The 12,655-nt window shown below is 43.4% G+C and overlaps 1 protein-coding gene across 1 annotated transcript; it reads right to left on the reverse strand.

Annotated features, from left to right (window-relative positions):
- Nucleotides 1-2,389: 2,389 nt before the first annotated feature.
- LOC146780124 (histidine N-acetyltransferase-like) lies at nt 2,390-12,238 on the reverse strand. The gene is made up of 3 exons (XM_085638079.1): nt 11,755-12,238; nt 8,774-8,998; nt 2,390-5,040 (listed from the first exon to the last, which is right to left on the reverse strand). Exons 1-3 carry the CDS (start codon nt 11,944-11,946, stop codon nt 4,492-4,494), a joined length of 966 nt encoding a protein of 321 aa, XP_085494205.1. The 5' UTR covers nt 11,947-12,238; the 3' UTR covers nt 2,390-4,491.
- Nucleotides 12,239-12,655: the final 417 nt, after the last annotated feature.

Raw genomic sequence — 12,655 nt, forward strand, 5'->3', positions numbered from 1 at the left:
CAGTCCATTCCACCACAGGAAGGCTGCGTGGTTCCACCCTTTCGGCCAAGTTGTGCCTGGAGCTGTTGCATTACCTGTCACCTTGCACAAAAGAAAGTTTGATAGCAGCACACTCCAGGTTCATATATTGTGTGTATTTGGAGGTAACACTTGACATTGATGATCAGACAGATGGGTTATTAAAGGGGCAGCAGCAAGAGGTGAGATTGTCCTACCCAGGAGAGATTGTCCCACAAAAATGTTGCGATGACTTGCACTACTGCAGTTGTGTTGACAAATAGGTAGGTGGAGAGGGCCTCTGTACGAAGTGGGTGGTCCATTTGGAAATCCTTTGTGATGAACCTCTCGGGCTGTACACAGTGGGTGATGAGCAAAGCAGGCAACACTCTGGTTGGGCGTGGCAGTTGGAATAAATAAAGGGGATCTGTGCAACCTGGGCCAGTCCCAGTAAGAACTCTGTGTTGTGTATAGCATATGCCAGGCCACTGGAATTATGCGATTCTGCGGCCACGAATAATTAAGGAATTGACGCATTTGCCACATAATCCTTAATCTGGTGCATGTATAATGTGCAGATTTGAAGCCAAAATAATTTTGTTTCTTGCTCAAATGTTTCAAAAGTTACTGAAAATGTGGTGATGTGAGTTCAAGAGTGTTGGATGACCCTTCACAGAAGTTAACTGTTCAACTTCCAGTTACTTATTTATGTGTTTTGTTGTTAAACTGGTACTAATAAGGCACAATCTTTGTCCAGGCAGTATTCCCATGTGTAAAAATGACAAAATAATGAACTAATACTATAAACAAAGCTGCCTCGTTATGTCGCATTATTTCCCTTTTCTTGCCACATAATTTAGTCAACCCTGCCATATAATTTGGTGCTTCTCTGCCACATAATTCTAGTGGCCCTGAGAATATGTTCCCCCTCCACCATTAGTTAAAGTAGGCCTTCCATACAGGGGCACATAGGTGACGAGGCCTACGGTCACCCTTCCTCTCACACCCCCGTCACCATCGCCCTCGCAAGACCCTATGACTGAGTGCAATGTAACACCTCCCAGCACCTCCTGGCACACATTGAACAGTTACAACACAGGCAGGGCAAGGAAGTTTCAGTAACAAACATGCAATGAGTACAGCACGGACAGGGCATGCTCCCTTCAAACATACACAACCGTCAACAGAGCTAGCTGCCATCATTCACTGACAGCCCAGATACAGCCAGCATCCACGAAGGGCAGGATTCCAGCATAAACACAGCAGATGCCTCATGAGATGGAAAGGTGCAATCTTCTCTCACACACAAAACATGTCCAGCACGGGGATAGTAGATCCCAGAGGCAGGCGTGCAATGCCCATTGGGCTCTAGGAGCTTCAGCCCTCCCGTCGTTTGTGTCAGCTTCCCGGGCTGGCGACCGTCTTATTGCAGCCGCACCCGAGTACTTCACAGGTCTTTAAAAGACCATTTACCTGTTAACGAGGCTTTGTTATGTTTCACCCCTTCTTAGAGCCCCTGCATCTCCACTCTGCCTATTGCTGGAAGAATTAGCCACCCCCCAAAATTTTTATTAGCCCCCTCCCCCCTCCGAAATTTGGCTCTAGTTGCGCCTCTGCCCAGAGGTGTATCAAGTCAAGCAGGTATAGCCAGGAAATGAGCGTATTCTTCAAACACAAAGAAAAGGTACATTAATAGCAGTTCAAGCTTCCTTCACAATCAAGAGAAACAGTATGACAGAGCAACCAATGATATGTTGTCTTGAGTACACACATGCTAAGCACACACGCATAATCACAAACACATAGTAAGAAGAACAGAACAGAAAGTGTGAGTTTCCTAAACACATAAATGCATGCAAACAAAAATTTGAGCACACATGCACACACAGGCAGAGACACCCACTCACACACACACACCCACACCCGCATAGCATAAGAGAAGCACAGGAAGTGCAAGATTACTTCATAGGCCCATGGGCATATCTTTTAAGCTCAACAAAGTAAAGACTGCTGATGTTATTTGTTGTAATCAGTTACCTTTTTGCTGATTGTACATAATGCACTCGTGGGATATATTTAAACAGTTAAGGAATGTGACTTGCCATGTAAAACAAGCATTGGAAATGCAATCGGTCATGCATTTGTTTGAGTTGGGAGCTATTGTTATCGTAAATACCAATGTTTCTTACCGATACAATAGATATGCCCTCCCACCTTAATAAAATAAAGAACTCCGTTGTGTGTGTTTTTATGTAGCATTAACATAGTTATAAAAAATAAATGCCCTTTCCATAATAAAACACTATCCAATCCTGACTGGCACAGTCTGAAGAAATTAAAAGTTCTTCCTGGTATACAACACGGCCCACCAAAAACTTGACATATAACAACATATGTTGATTTGTTTTAATTATTGAATATGTTTTCGTTGTTGTTAATACAAGAATATTTGAATCCAATATAAATAGTGCTGTTATGCCAAGAGATCAGCTTCAAAGCACGTACATAGAAGAAGCAGCAATAAAAACAAAGTAGACAAAGGTAAAGAAAGGAGGACAACAGAGTATAACAACACATTCAGGTGTGTAACTGCCCCATTTTGTTTGTATTTTCGGCTCCTCAATGTGTCATATGTTTAGTAGTTATTGCCACAGATATTGTTCACAGTAAAGCACTCTCACCCACCCCCTCGGCCTTTCATGTGCTAAAAAAAACTCTTCAAAATAAACATAGATGCACAGACAGACGCACACAAACGTGCGAGCACAGATACACAGAAACACACATATTCAGACGCAAATACAGCCATGCAAACATATACATGCAAACACACAAGCATACATACACATGCACACACTCATGCACAAACATGGATGCAAGCACATACATACAGACATGTGCACATAGACATGCATATAAGCAAGCATGCACATACATATACAGCATTACCAAGCGAAGATACATCTACACACTCACACTTGCATGCACATATACAAGCAAACACACACATGCAAGCACTCCTACATATCTATGCACATGTGCACTCTAAGCTCTATGTAAACATGCACGCACACACATACACACACACATATTTATTGTGCCATCAGGTTTTTTGGGATATGATATAATACCGGACCAAATGTTGAGTTTGTATTTTCAGCAGAGCTCTGCAGCTGGCTTTTACTTTTATGACAAAACACAGATCAGTTTCATGGTGTATGTGGGCTTTCCTTATACAGTTTGGAGTCTACAGAAGATCAGTTGAAGACAGCAGCCTTGCAGCCCTGTTGCTGCCAGCAGGCCTGGATTCTCCTGGCTCTGGCTTTACCATCTTGCTCAAGCATGGACATAAATATACGCATACTCACATACATGCACATGCACCCACACAGTTCTGCATAGTTACCCACATATGCACTCTCAGACACATACACACACCAAAGCACAAGCACGTAAGCATGCTCACGCGTGCATGTACAGACATACACACTGACAAGCATGCACATACATATATGCACATACACACACAGAAGTACAATGAAACATGCATTAACAGAGAACATTCATGCGCATGCAGAGAATCAGACTTGTATGCTAAGTACTGGTTCTTGTTGCATCATTCGTATGCCTAAACCTTTGTAGGTAAATTATCTTTCATCCTGGTGCTAAATAAGTCTTCTCAAGTTATCTGGTGATGTCGCCTGTGAAGAGTTAATATTTAAGGCGCATCTGTAAAAATGATCACTAATTACTGGATTAATGGAGGGGGTGGAAACACTGACATATGGTAGTCTCGACCACTGGAGATGGTGGACACTGAGTGATAGGCATGGTGTGGGTGCTGGTCTGCTTCACACAATACAAAGAGGAGCTGGACAGTAGATGTGTGTGTCCAGCTGGTGGGCACCCTCCCAACACTTTCCAACAAAGTATGAAAAGAATACCTAATAAACCACAAGCACAGTCAGAAACAGAAAAAAACAAGCAAAAAAAAAAGTATAAAACCGGCTGCATCATACTGTTGCCTCTCTCTTCCATAAACCTAGCAGATGCATTAGTCCTCGGGCCAAAGCATCTGCCCAAAGTAGGCATTAGCAGCCTGGCAAAGAGGGCGTAAGGACAAGGAGGGGAGGAGAAGAAATAGCATCTGCATCAAAGAGGACAGCCGCTAATTAAGGGGAATTAATATATAGTTCAATAGTGTTCCTGAGCTCCAAACGGAAGTGATGTATTAAGAGTGCGAACCAATGAGGAGGCAGCAAAGAAGAGCAGGCGGGATTACACTCACTATAGTGAATGCAGCAGGTCTTGCAGATAGCGCATGCGCGCTGCCTAGGCTTGACCTAAAAATGAATGTGTTTACAAAGCTTGCTTAAATGTTTCTGGAAATGTCAAATGATAAGAGTTAGAATCATGGCTGACCATGTGATAGTTAGGAGAGAGCGGAGGGTAGAATGTAGTTGACTTGAATGGTTCAGGATTTTTTAAGATACTTCAGATATCCTTTTCCATCACTATCTGTTCCTTCCAAAATTCATATTTTTTTATGCCGTCACAGAAGATATCTAATGTTTGGAACAACTCTTTCTCCATGTAGAGACAGCAGCACAATACACTTCCGGAAGTTATCTTTGCACCCACCAGTGACTGGGCAAGGAAATGTATCTTTGCGCATCTCGGTTCTGTACCAAATAGATTGATGTCAAATCGGTAAGTGTTGTCCCCAAAGGGCACCTTGAATGGGTGGGTACCCAGGCTCAGGAAATTTGGCTCATCTGTGCTGTCAGCCATCCAGCTGACAACATTGGCTAGTAAATAGTCCAGGTTGGATGTGATCGGGAGAACCGGCAGCCAACTTTGGATTAGCATCTTCGCTGGCAGAAGCTTCTCTATCACCTTATCATTAGTGTAAATCCTCATCACATCCTCGAGCTCCAAAGTCACAGGTGGTTGGAAGCGTTGTCCCTCCTTCTCCAGTTTGGTGATGAAATGATGGACCGTCTTCTCAATTTCCTCAACCTTGAAGATCAGTGACAGAGCAGCCTGCAAACATATAGGGAGACCATTACTACAACATCAGGGACACCATTACTACAAACAACATCAGGGAGACCATTACTACAAACAACACCCTGGAGACCAATACTACAACATCAGGGAGGCCATTACTACAACATCAGGGAGACCATTACGACAAACAACACCCGGGAGACCGTTACTACAACATCAGGCAGACCATTACTACAACATTCTTTGTTTGACACTAAGTGCAAAATAAATATGGGTAAATATAGATAAAATGAGCAAAAAATAAATATGGATAAATACAGAGGGAAATGTCAACAAAATAAATATCATAAAACTGGAAGGCCTTAATATAAATGAGTTCAATTCTTATTCCCATACAAATATGCATATATATTTATATCTTTAGGAATTTACATCACACATATGCAGCGTTACAGTTGTCTTATAATGTTTAGAACACTTTCACCATAGATCTTAAAAGACACTGTGGAGAGGGAGATTTACTGATTTAGTTATCATATTCAGAGGGTGGGACGTCAGTATTACTTGGAAGCACAGTATGAAAAGTGTGCCGGGTAAAACTGTTCAACAGAAGGTGTTGCAATTTAAAACCAATTTATTTCTTGTTTTTCAAAGTTTGTTGTAAAACCATTTGGGCCTAAGAAACAAAGCAGCTTTTTTTGTATTTTAGTGTTTATTCAAATGATTTTTTTGCAGTTTTCTAAGACTCAAACTTGGCCCAACGGCATTAGAGGGCTTTACTTAGAGAACTGAATTGTGCAACCCTTTTTAATTTTTATTATTATTATTGTTTTTTTATTTTTATTTTAAGCACAGTGATTTGCCCAAAATCATACGATATTGAGTAGAAGTCAGGACTCAAACCTGGCTCATTAAAACGTCAGCAGCTCTTGCTGTGAAGCAACATCACCTCCCCATTGAGGACCCAACATTAAATGCTAGTTTTTGTGGGAACACCTACTAAGATCAGCCCTTCACCCTGGAGGGCTGAGTATTGCAATGGCTGGTGTCAGTCGCCACAGTGCAGGTGGTCCTGTCCCTGCGGCGGAAGTATCATTGTCTCTGCAGTACGGGCAGCTCCAATCTGCTTTATCCGCTATGACTGTCTCGCCTGCACGGCATGGGCATCAATTCACCAAATGGCAGGGGTAGCGGAAGTAACATCACACACCATTCGAACTTTAATTTGACACACACACACTTGCTTACAAATACACACACATTCACACACTCTCTCTCAGATAAACACACTAACCTGCAACCATGCAAACAAGATACATTCAAAAGCATTTTTTACTTACCTTAGTTGCCAGATAGGGTAATATTACAGCAAATTATACTCAATTTTCTATCACACTAATAGTGAATAATGTTATTCTCTGTTTGTGTAATAAACAATTGTGACAGAAAAACAGGGAAATAAGCTCCAGCCAACGTCCATTAGGACAAGCTGCCACTGTGTTGCAGGCACTGATTCTGTCATTTGTGAGCCAGGGGTCAAAACTGTGACCTCTGGCGGACCCTGATTGACGTCCATGCTGCAGGGGAGGTACTCTTGCAGCCGCAGAACAATAACTCACCCTGTGACAGGTAGGCAGCTACGTGCGAGGTCTGTCCACCGTCTTAAGCGGTTGCCCAAAGACAGGGGTGGAGCATTGCATTTTTACTCCCCAAAAGGGCAATGTGCCAGCACTGCACGGGGCATGGTCAGGAGCTGTGAAACTGATAAGGAGTCATTTCCCTGCCCTCACTCCATGTAGTCACCTTCTGCCCGCATGGGGGTGAGAAGTGAGGGATGAAAAGAGCGAAACGATAGGGGAGGTCTGAGGCATGAGGAGTGGAGCATGAGGATCGGGGAAGGAGTGATGAGGAATGAAGAATAAGGATGATAAATGAGGGCTGCGGGATAAGGGATTGAGGGATGAGGAGGGATGAATTAGAGAAGAGGCAGATGAAGAGTAACAGGTTAAACAAGCATTTGCAATGCAATAGGTCTCGCATTTGCGAGAGTTTCAGCTATTGGCATTATAAATGACAGTGCCTTCAATTTATCTGTTTTGAAAATGAACACATAAATAAACGGCAATGTCATTTTAAATGCCAATTGTTCAAACTCTCATTAATGCGAGACCGATTGCATTGCAAAGGAGCATCCACCATTGTCCTGGTCTGCTTGAAAGTGAAAACACGCATGGCGCACTGAATGTTGCAGGAAAGCCCATCGTGCCTGCAGTAGGACAAAACTCATTAAAGAAAATAGTGCTTACAGACTAAATAAACAGGTGAGGATGGCACAGGTAAATGCGGTGAGCGGGTGGGGTGGTAGGCCTTCGTCTGTTGACTTTCCCCCCTGCTGCACCCTGCCCAGCCTCACCACACATAACTTTACCAGCTGCTGCTGTAAATAAAGCATCCCGTGTAACAACAGAAGTAAAAAGGCCAGCCCTCACGGAAGGTTACAAAGGGAGACAAGGCGGCACTAAGACGGGACTAACAAGCCTATTAATGAATCAGAAGCCAGCATTTACAAAGGACAATAACACAAGCCAATGAAAAATATGGGCGGAGAGTGGGCGGAGCTTCAAGTCCATACTCTAATGCAGCATGCCTCGCACAGCAGCGCATGTGCTGCCCAGGCTCGACCTAAAAATCAGAAATGTGGGATAAGGAGTGTGGAATATGGAGTGATAGATGGCAAATGGGGGGTGTAGATGAGAAAAAGGACGTCTTAAAGTGGATACTGTACATTGCCATTTTTTTTAGATCTGGAAATGGTAATCTGATCTCATTACACCATTTTTACTACCCCTGAGTCATTATAACTCAAAATAGAGTCTACTCAAACCTCTCAACAACTCACTTTTTTCATCTAACTCGTTCCTTTATTTTCTCACCATATGCTGCATTGTGTCTATCTTCTTCTTCTACCTATATGTAGAAAATACATTAATCCTGATTTCGAGTTGGGTGGTAATTAAAAAAAATTCTATTAATGGACCAATTTCTATGTCAGAGGTGAGTCCACTGATGGCATTTCCTTCACTACAATGGTAGTATGTAAAGGAAAATCAGAGAATTTTCTTACACTGCCCAATTCTCAACCAAGCTGTATCTGTTGCCTTTCACATCATCCACTAATAGGTTTTTCTTCCCTTGTCCGGCTTTCACGCTAACCTAGAAGGAACCCCTGAACACAGTTTGGTCACGCTAAGGGTTGGTTCTGTTCACTGTTGTATCCAAGCATTTAATACGTATTTTTACCACCTCTCTATCTAAAACCCTTTTACACAGTACATAGGCAACAATCATCACTAAGATATTTTGCAGGACTAAAGAGACACTGATCAAGCTGAGACTTTGGACCTAATGCAGTGTCACATTGTTTACTGCTTGATGGAGGGTGGAGGACCCAGGGCAGCTGCTTCCGTAAGGTGATGTTAGACAGGAGCCTTAGGGAGCGAGCTTGTGCCCATACCAGAATACTACAAAAGGCTTGACAGTAATATCTATGTCAATTCATGGGATGCCCTCTAGATGCAAACTTTTTATGTTTCCTGAAGTGTTGGAAATCCTCACTCTTTCTTGCAACAGCAACCAATAGACTGTCACTTATGGTGACATGTAGACTAAGCCTCCAGAGTTTCTAAGGTGAACCTGTATCACAGCCTCTTCCCTCACAGTCTTTCATTTTCCTCTTCCCACAAGGCTGGTCCCCATAACCTCTCACCTTGGCATGTAGCAGTCTGTATTGTGAAAGCATTGATGGAGGAGGGTCCTCTACTCTTGATAATCTAATATATTTAACAGCAGGGAATTCATTCTTTATGTAGTCCTTGACAAAGTTCTGTATCAACCCGGCGATGCCGCAACCCCTCTCCCCGGGTGCCACCCTCAGGCCTTCTGGAACGGCAGCGCTTCCGTCATCCACCAGGCAGAATGACTCCAGAGCGACCTTAGAACAGAGAAAACAGAGACCATCAGACGGTCAGTGAAGGGAACAATGACCATCATCAGACAGGAGCAGCAGGGACAACAAATGCCATAAAGTTATCGCAGTTGGGAGAAGAGAGTCTTGATACAGTAAGAGCAAGTAGAGAACCAACCATCACTCACTCAGTCAGAACAGAGACAACAGACACGTATTACAGAAAGAACAAATACCTTAGGATGCCCACTGTGGGGAGGCGCTTATACAGAGTTAGAAGAGAACCAGTCAATAAAATGAGTTCAATAGAAAATGTATTAAATAAAAGTAGGACTTGGATAATAAACAGTCATAGCAAACTCAACAGAGACATTCACATACAAAGGAGAAAAGACAGAGACCATCATATGGTAAGAGAAGAGAGAATTGAGGTCTACCACAGAGGAATAAAAGTGACAAGCAAGCCGAGAAAAGAAAACAGAGTAAATGTGGCGAACATCAAACTAACAGAGTAAGGAGAGCAGAAGCCATCCTACTTTGAGAGCAGAGATATGAATATCCCTCACTGAAAGCACAGAGATCACAGACCATCATAAAGCCACAGTGTGTACAATACAAAAGGAACCACAGCAGAAACAACTGAAGACATCTAAAAGTCACTAAAAGGCGGACGAAGACAGCATGTGGTCAGGGCATGAAGGCTGCAAACATCATGAACTCAAGCAGAAAGAAGAGCGACTATTAACGTATCGCAAATACAGAGCATTAGAGGAGTAAAGGCACAGACAACATATGCCATAGTATAGTCAAAGTAGAGCCAATGTAGACAATCTTATCATTTAAATGTGGAAAATAAAGGGAATTAGAGGAGTAAAAAGCAGAGGGAACAAAGGGTTTCCGAAAGACATCATACAGTCAGAGCAGCGAGGGTCGAGATTATTTGTCAGTGAAATCTTGGAGAGGAAAGAACAACACAGAATCACCTTAAGAAGGACTGAGACTTACATGCAGACAGCCGAGTACACCATACAGTCAGTGCCATAACAGATGCAGCATGTAGTCAGAAAAAGAAGTGCCGAGACTGTCATACAGTTAGAACAGAGAGTACAGGCATTTATACTGTCATGGCGGGGAGAACTAAGACCATCACACAATCAGGTCAGAAGCAACAAAGACCATAACACGGTCACAGCAAGGAGAACAAAGACATCATGCCACCAGAAGAAGAGGAACAAAGGCTCCATGCAGTCCCATGCAACCCCAGCAGGTAAAGAAAGAGGCAATGATACAGACAGAGCTTATTGAACAGGAGCTGCCACAAATCACACGTGGAGACCAAAGAGCACCTTACAGTCGCAGTATGGAGTACTGGAGCCATCATTCAGGCCATTCAGGGAGAACATAGCCATCAAACCGCAGCCACAGGAGGGATGAACCATCATGCAACCACAGTATGTGCAACACAGGCCTTCACACAGCTACAGCAAGGGGAAAAGAGCTCATCATACAGTCAACAACAGACAGGGACCAGAAGGTATCCCAAAGCCATGGAAAAGAGAACAGAGGGCACCATACGGGGAACTGTGGTCAACATGCAGCCAGAGCAGAGGGAACATAAGTCATTATAGCCCTACATAGAGCCACAGAAGGGGACAGATTATATAATACAGGTCAGTAGCTGGACCTGGCATCATCCCACAGTCTCAGAGCAGAAGGAGCCTCAGCCGTTATACTGAGACAGCAGTAGGAACTGAGGTCTTTCTGCAGCAGTGCAATGGGAACAGATATCACACAGCCACCGCAGGAAGAACAGAGACCACCAGAAAGCCAAAGTAGCTTGAACAGAGGTAATTATGGAGCCACAGCAAGGACAACTGGGCATCTTCCAGGCACCCTGGAGAAGAACAGAAATCATTATACAACCAATGGAAATGAAGCAAAGAACCATAGCAGGTGAAACAACGAATCACGGTAGGTGACACTAAGGCCGCAATGCAGCCATCACATGGGAACAAAGGCCACATGCAGTCAGAGAGAGGGCACTGATTGGTAAGAAGGGTCATGACACAGAGGAAAGGTATCCAGACAGATACAGCAGAGGAAATAGATGCCAGCATGAAGCCGCAGGAGGAAAACAGAGGCCAGCATGAAGCCACAGGAGGAAAACAGGAGCCAGCATGAAGCCACAGGAGGAAAACAGGGGCCAGCATGAAGCCACAGGAGGAAAACAGGGGCCAGCATGAAGTCACAGGAGGAAAGCAGGGGCCAGCAGGAAGCCACAGGAGGAAAACAGGGGCCAGCATGAAGCCACAGGAGGAAAACAGGGGCCAGCATGAAGTCACAGGAGGAAAACAGGGGCCAGCATGAAGTCACAGATGGCAGGGACGATTCACATTCTCATAAACCCAGTTTATGGAGCACAAAATCCGTTATACCGTTTACTGTGTTTTTTATTGAATGGTGAGATTCAGCAATAAAAAAAAATGCATGCACTAAACATTTAATAAAAAGAACACAATTCTATTGCAAAATTCTGATTTGTGTTAATAAAGAACAGGAAAAGGATGTGATTTATTTGTGTAATATCGAAACTAGTAGGACACAGATGCCATTTATACAGGAGACACCTTCAGCCTTTTTAGGATAGAAGTACAGAAAGCAACGATGGGTGATGTTCAAACTGGACTAACTTGTACCGGGCCCCAATCATGCTCTGTGATGTTTAGGTGATAAGAAAACATGCAGAGATGCCCATTATCAGACTATCCACATGGTTTACTCACCACTTTCCCTTGGCGCTTGGCAACAAAGGTCCTGCGCTTGGTGTCCTGCAGCCAGCTGTGGTATCTGACCGGTAAGTAGTCTGCGCCTTTGTACACGTCTCCAGAAATGGCCATGACCCCCTCATAGTCCTCTTCAGTGGCAAGGCAGAAGTCGAGCTGGTGGTTCATTGGTGGTGCCTTGAGATCAGCCATGGGTGCTGCTGCAGAAGCCCCTCCAGAGTCCAAATGAAGACCTTCTCTCTCCAGCTCAAGGCTTGTCCCCAGGAGAGGTCTGACACGCCCTGGAGGCTCACACTTGTGAGGTTCTCTTGAGGACTCAAATACTCCTTCCGGTGCAATGATTTCACACTCCTCACCAATGCACGCACTCACTCACTAGTCTCTACTATACTTCTTCATGCACTCCTCTTCCTTCCTTGCACGAGCTCACACTCGCTCCATTGAGCGAATTGACGTTTTAGTTCTTGCTTCTGGTGCAACCTTTGGTCCTAAAGCAATTGAACAAAGTCCTAGAGTCATAAAAACAATGATTAAATATGATCAACTCAGGTAAGTTTGCTGTTGGCTAGTAGCATCCTCATAACTAAAGCAGAGAAAAAAACGTGCATTTACAACATCAAATCAAATATATAAAAATCTAATTGCAAAATCAGTGGCAAACTTTTTTTTAAAAAAAAATCAGCATTTCCAAGCAGGTTAACATTTGTGTTTTTTGATTAGAAATTATCAATTGACAAAGCTTCTATGCATGCCTTTGGGAAATGACACAGTAAAGAAATATGAATTATAGTTTGTCCCATAGTTTCACATTGCAGTACAAAAATATCGAATGCACAGTAATGTTTTCGGCACAGAGACTGCACCGTCTGTTTTGGAATGGTACAATACAACATTCACTGTT

This window comes from Triturus cristatus, chromosome 12 (assembly GCF_964204655.1).
Source record: "Triturus cristatus chromosome 12, aTriCri1.1, whole genome shotgun sequence".
NCBI classification, from domain to species: domain Eukaryota; kingdom Metazoa; phylum Chordata; class Amphibia; order Caudata; family Salamandridae; genus Triturus; species Triturus cristatus.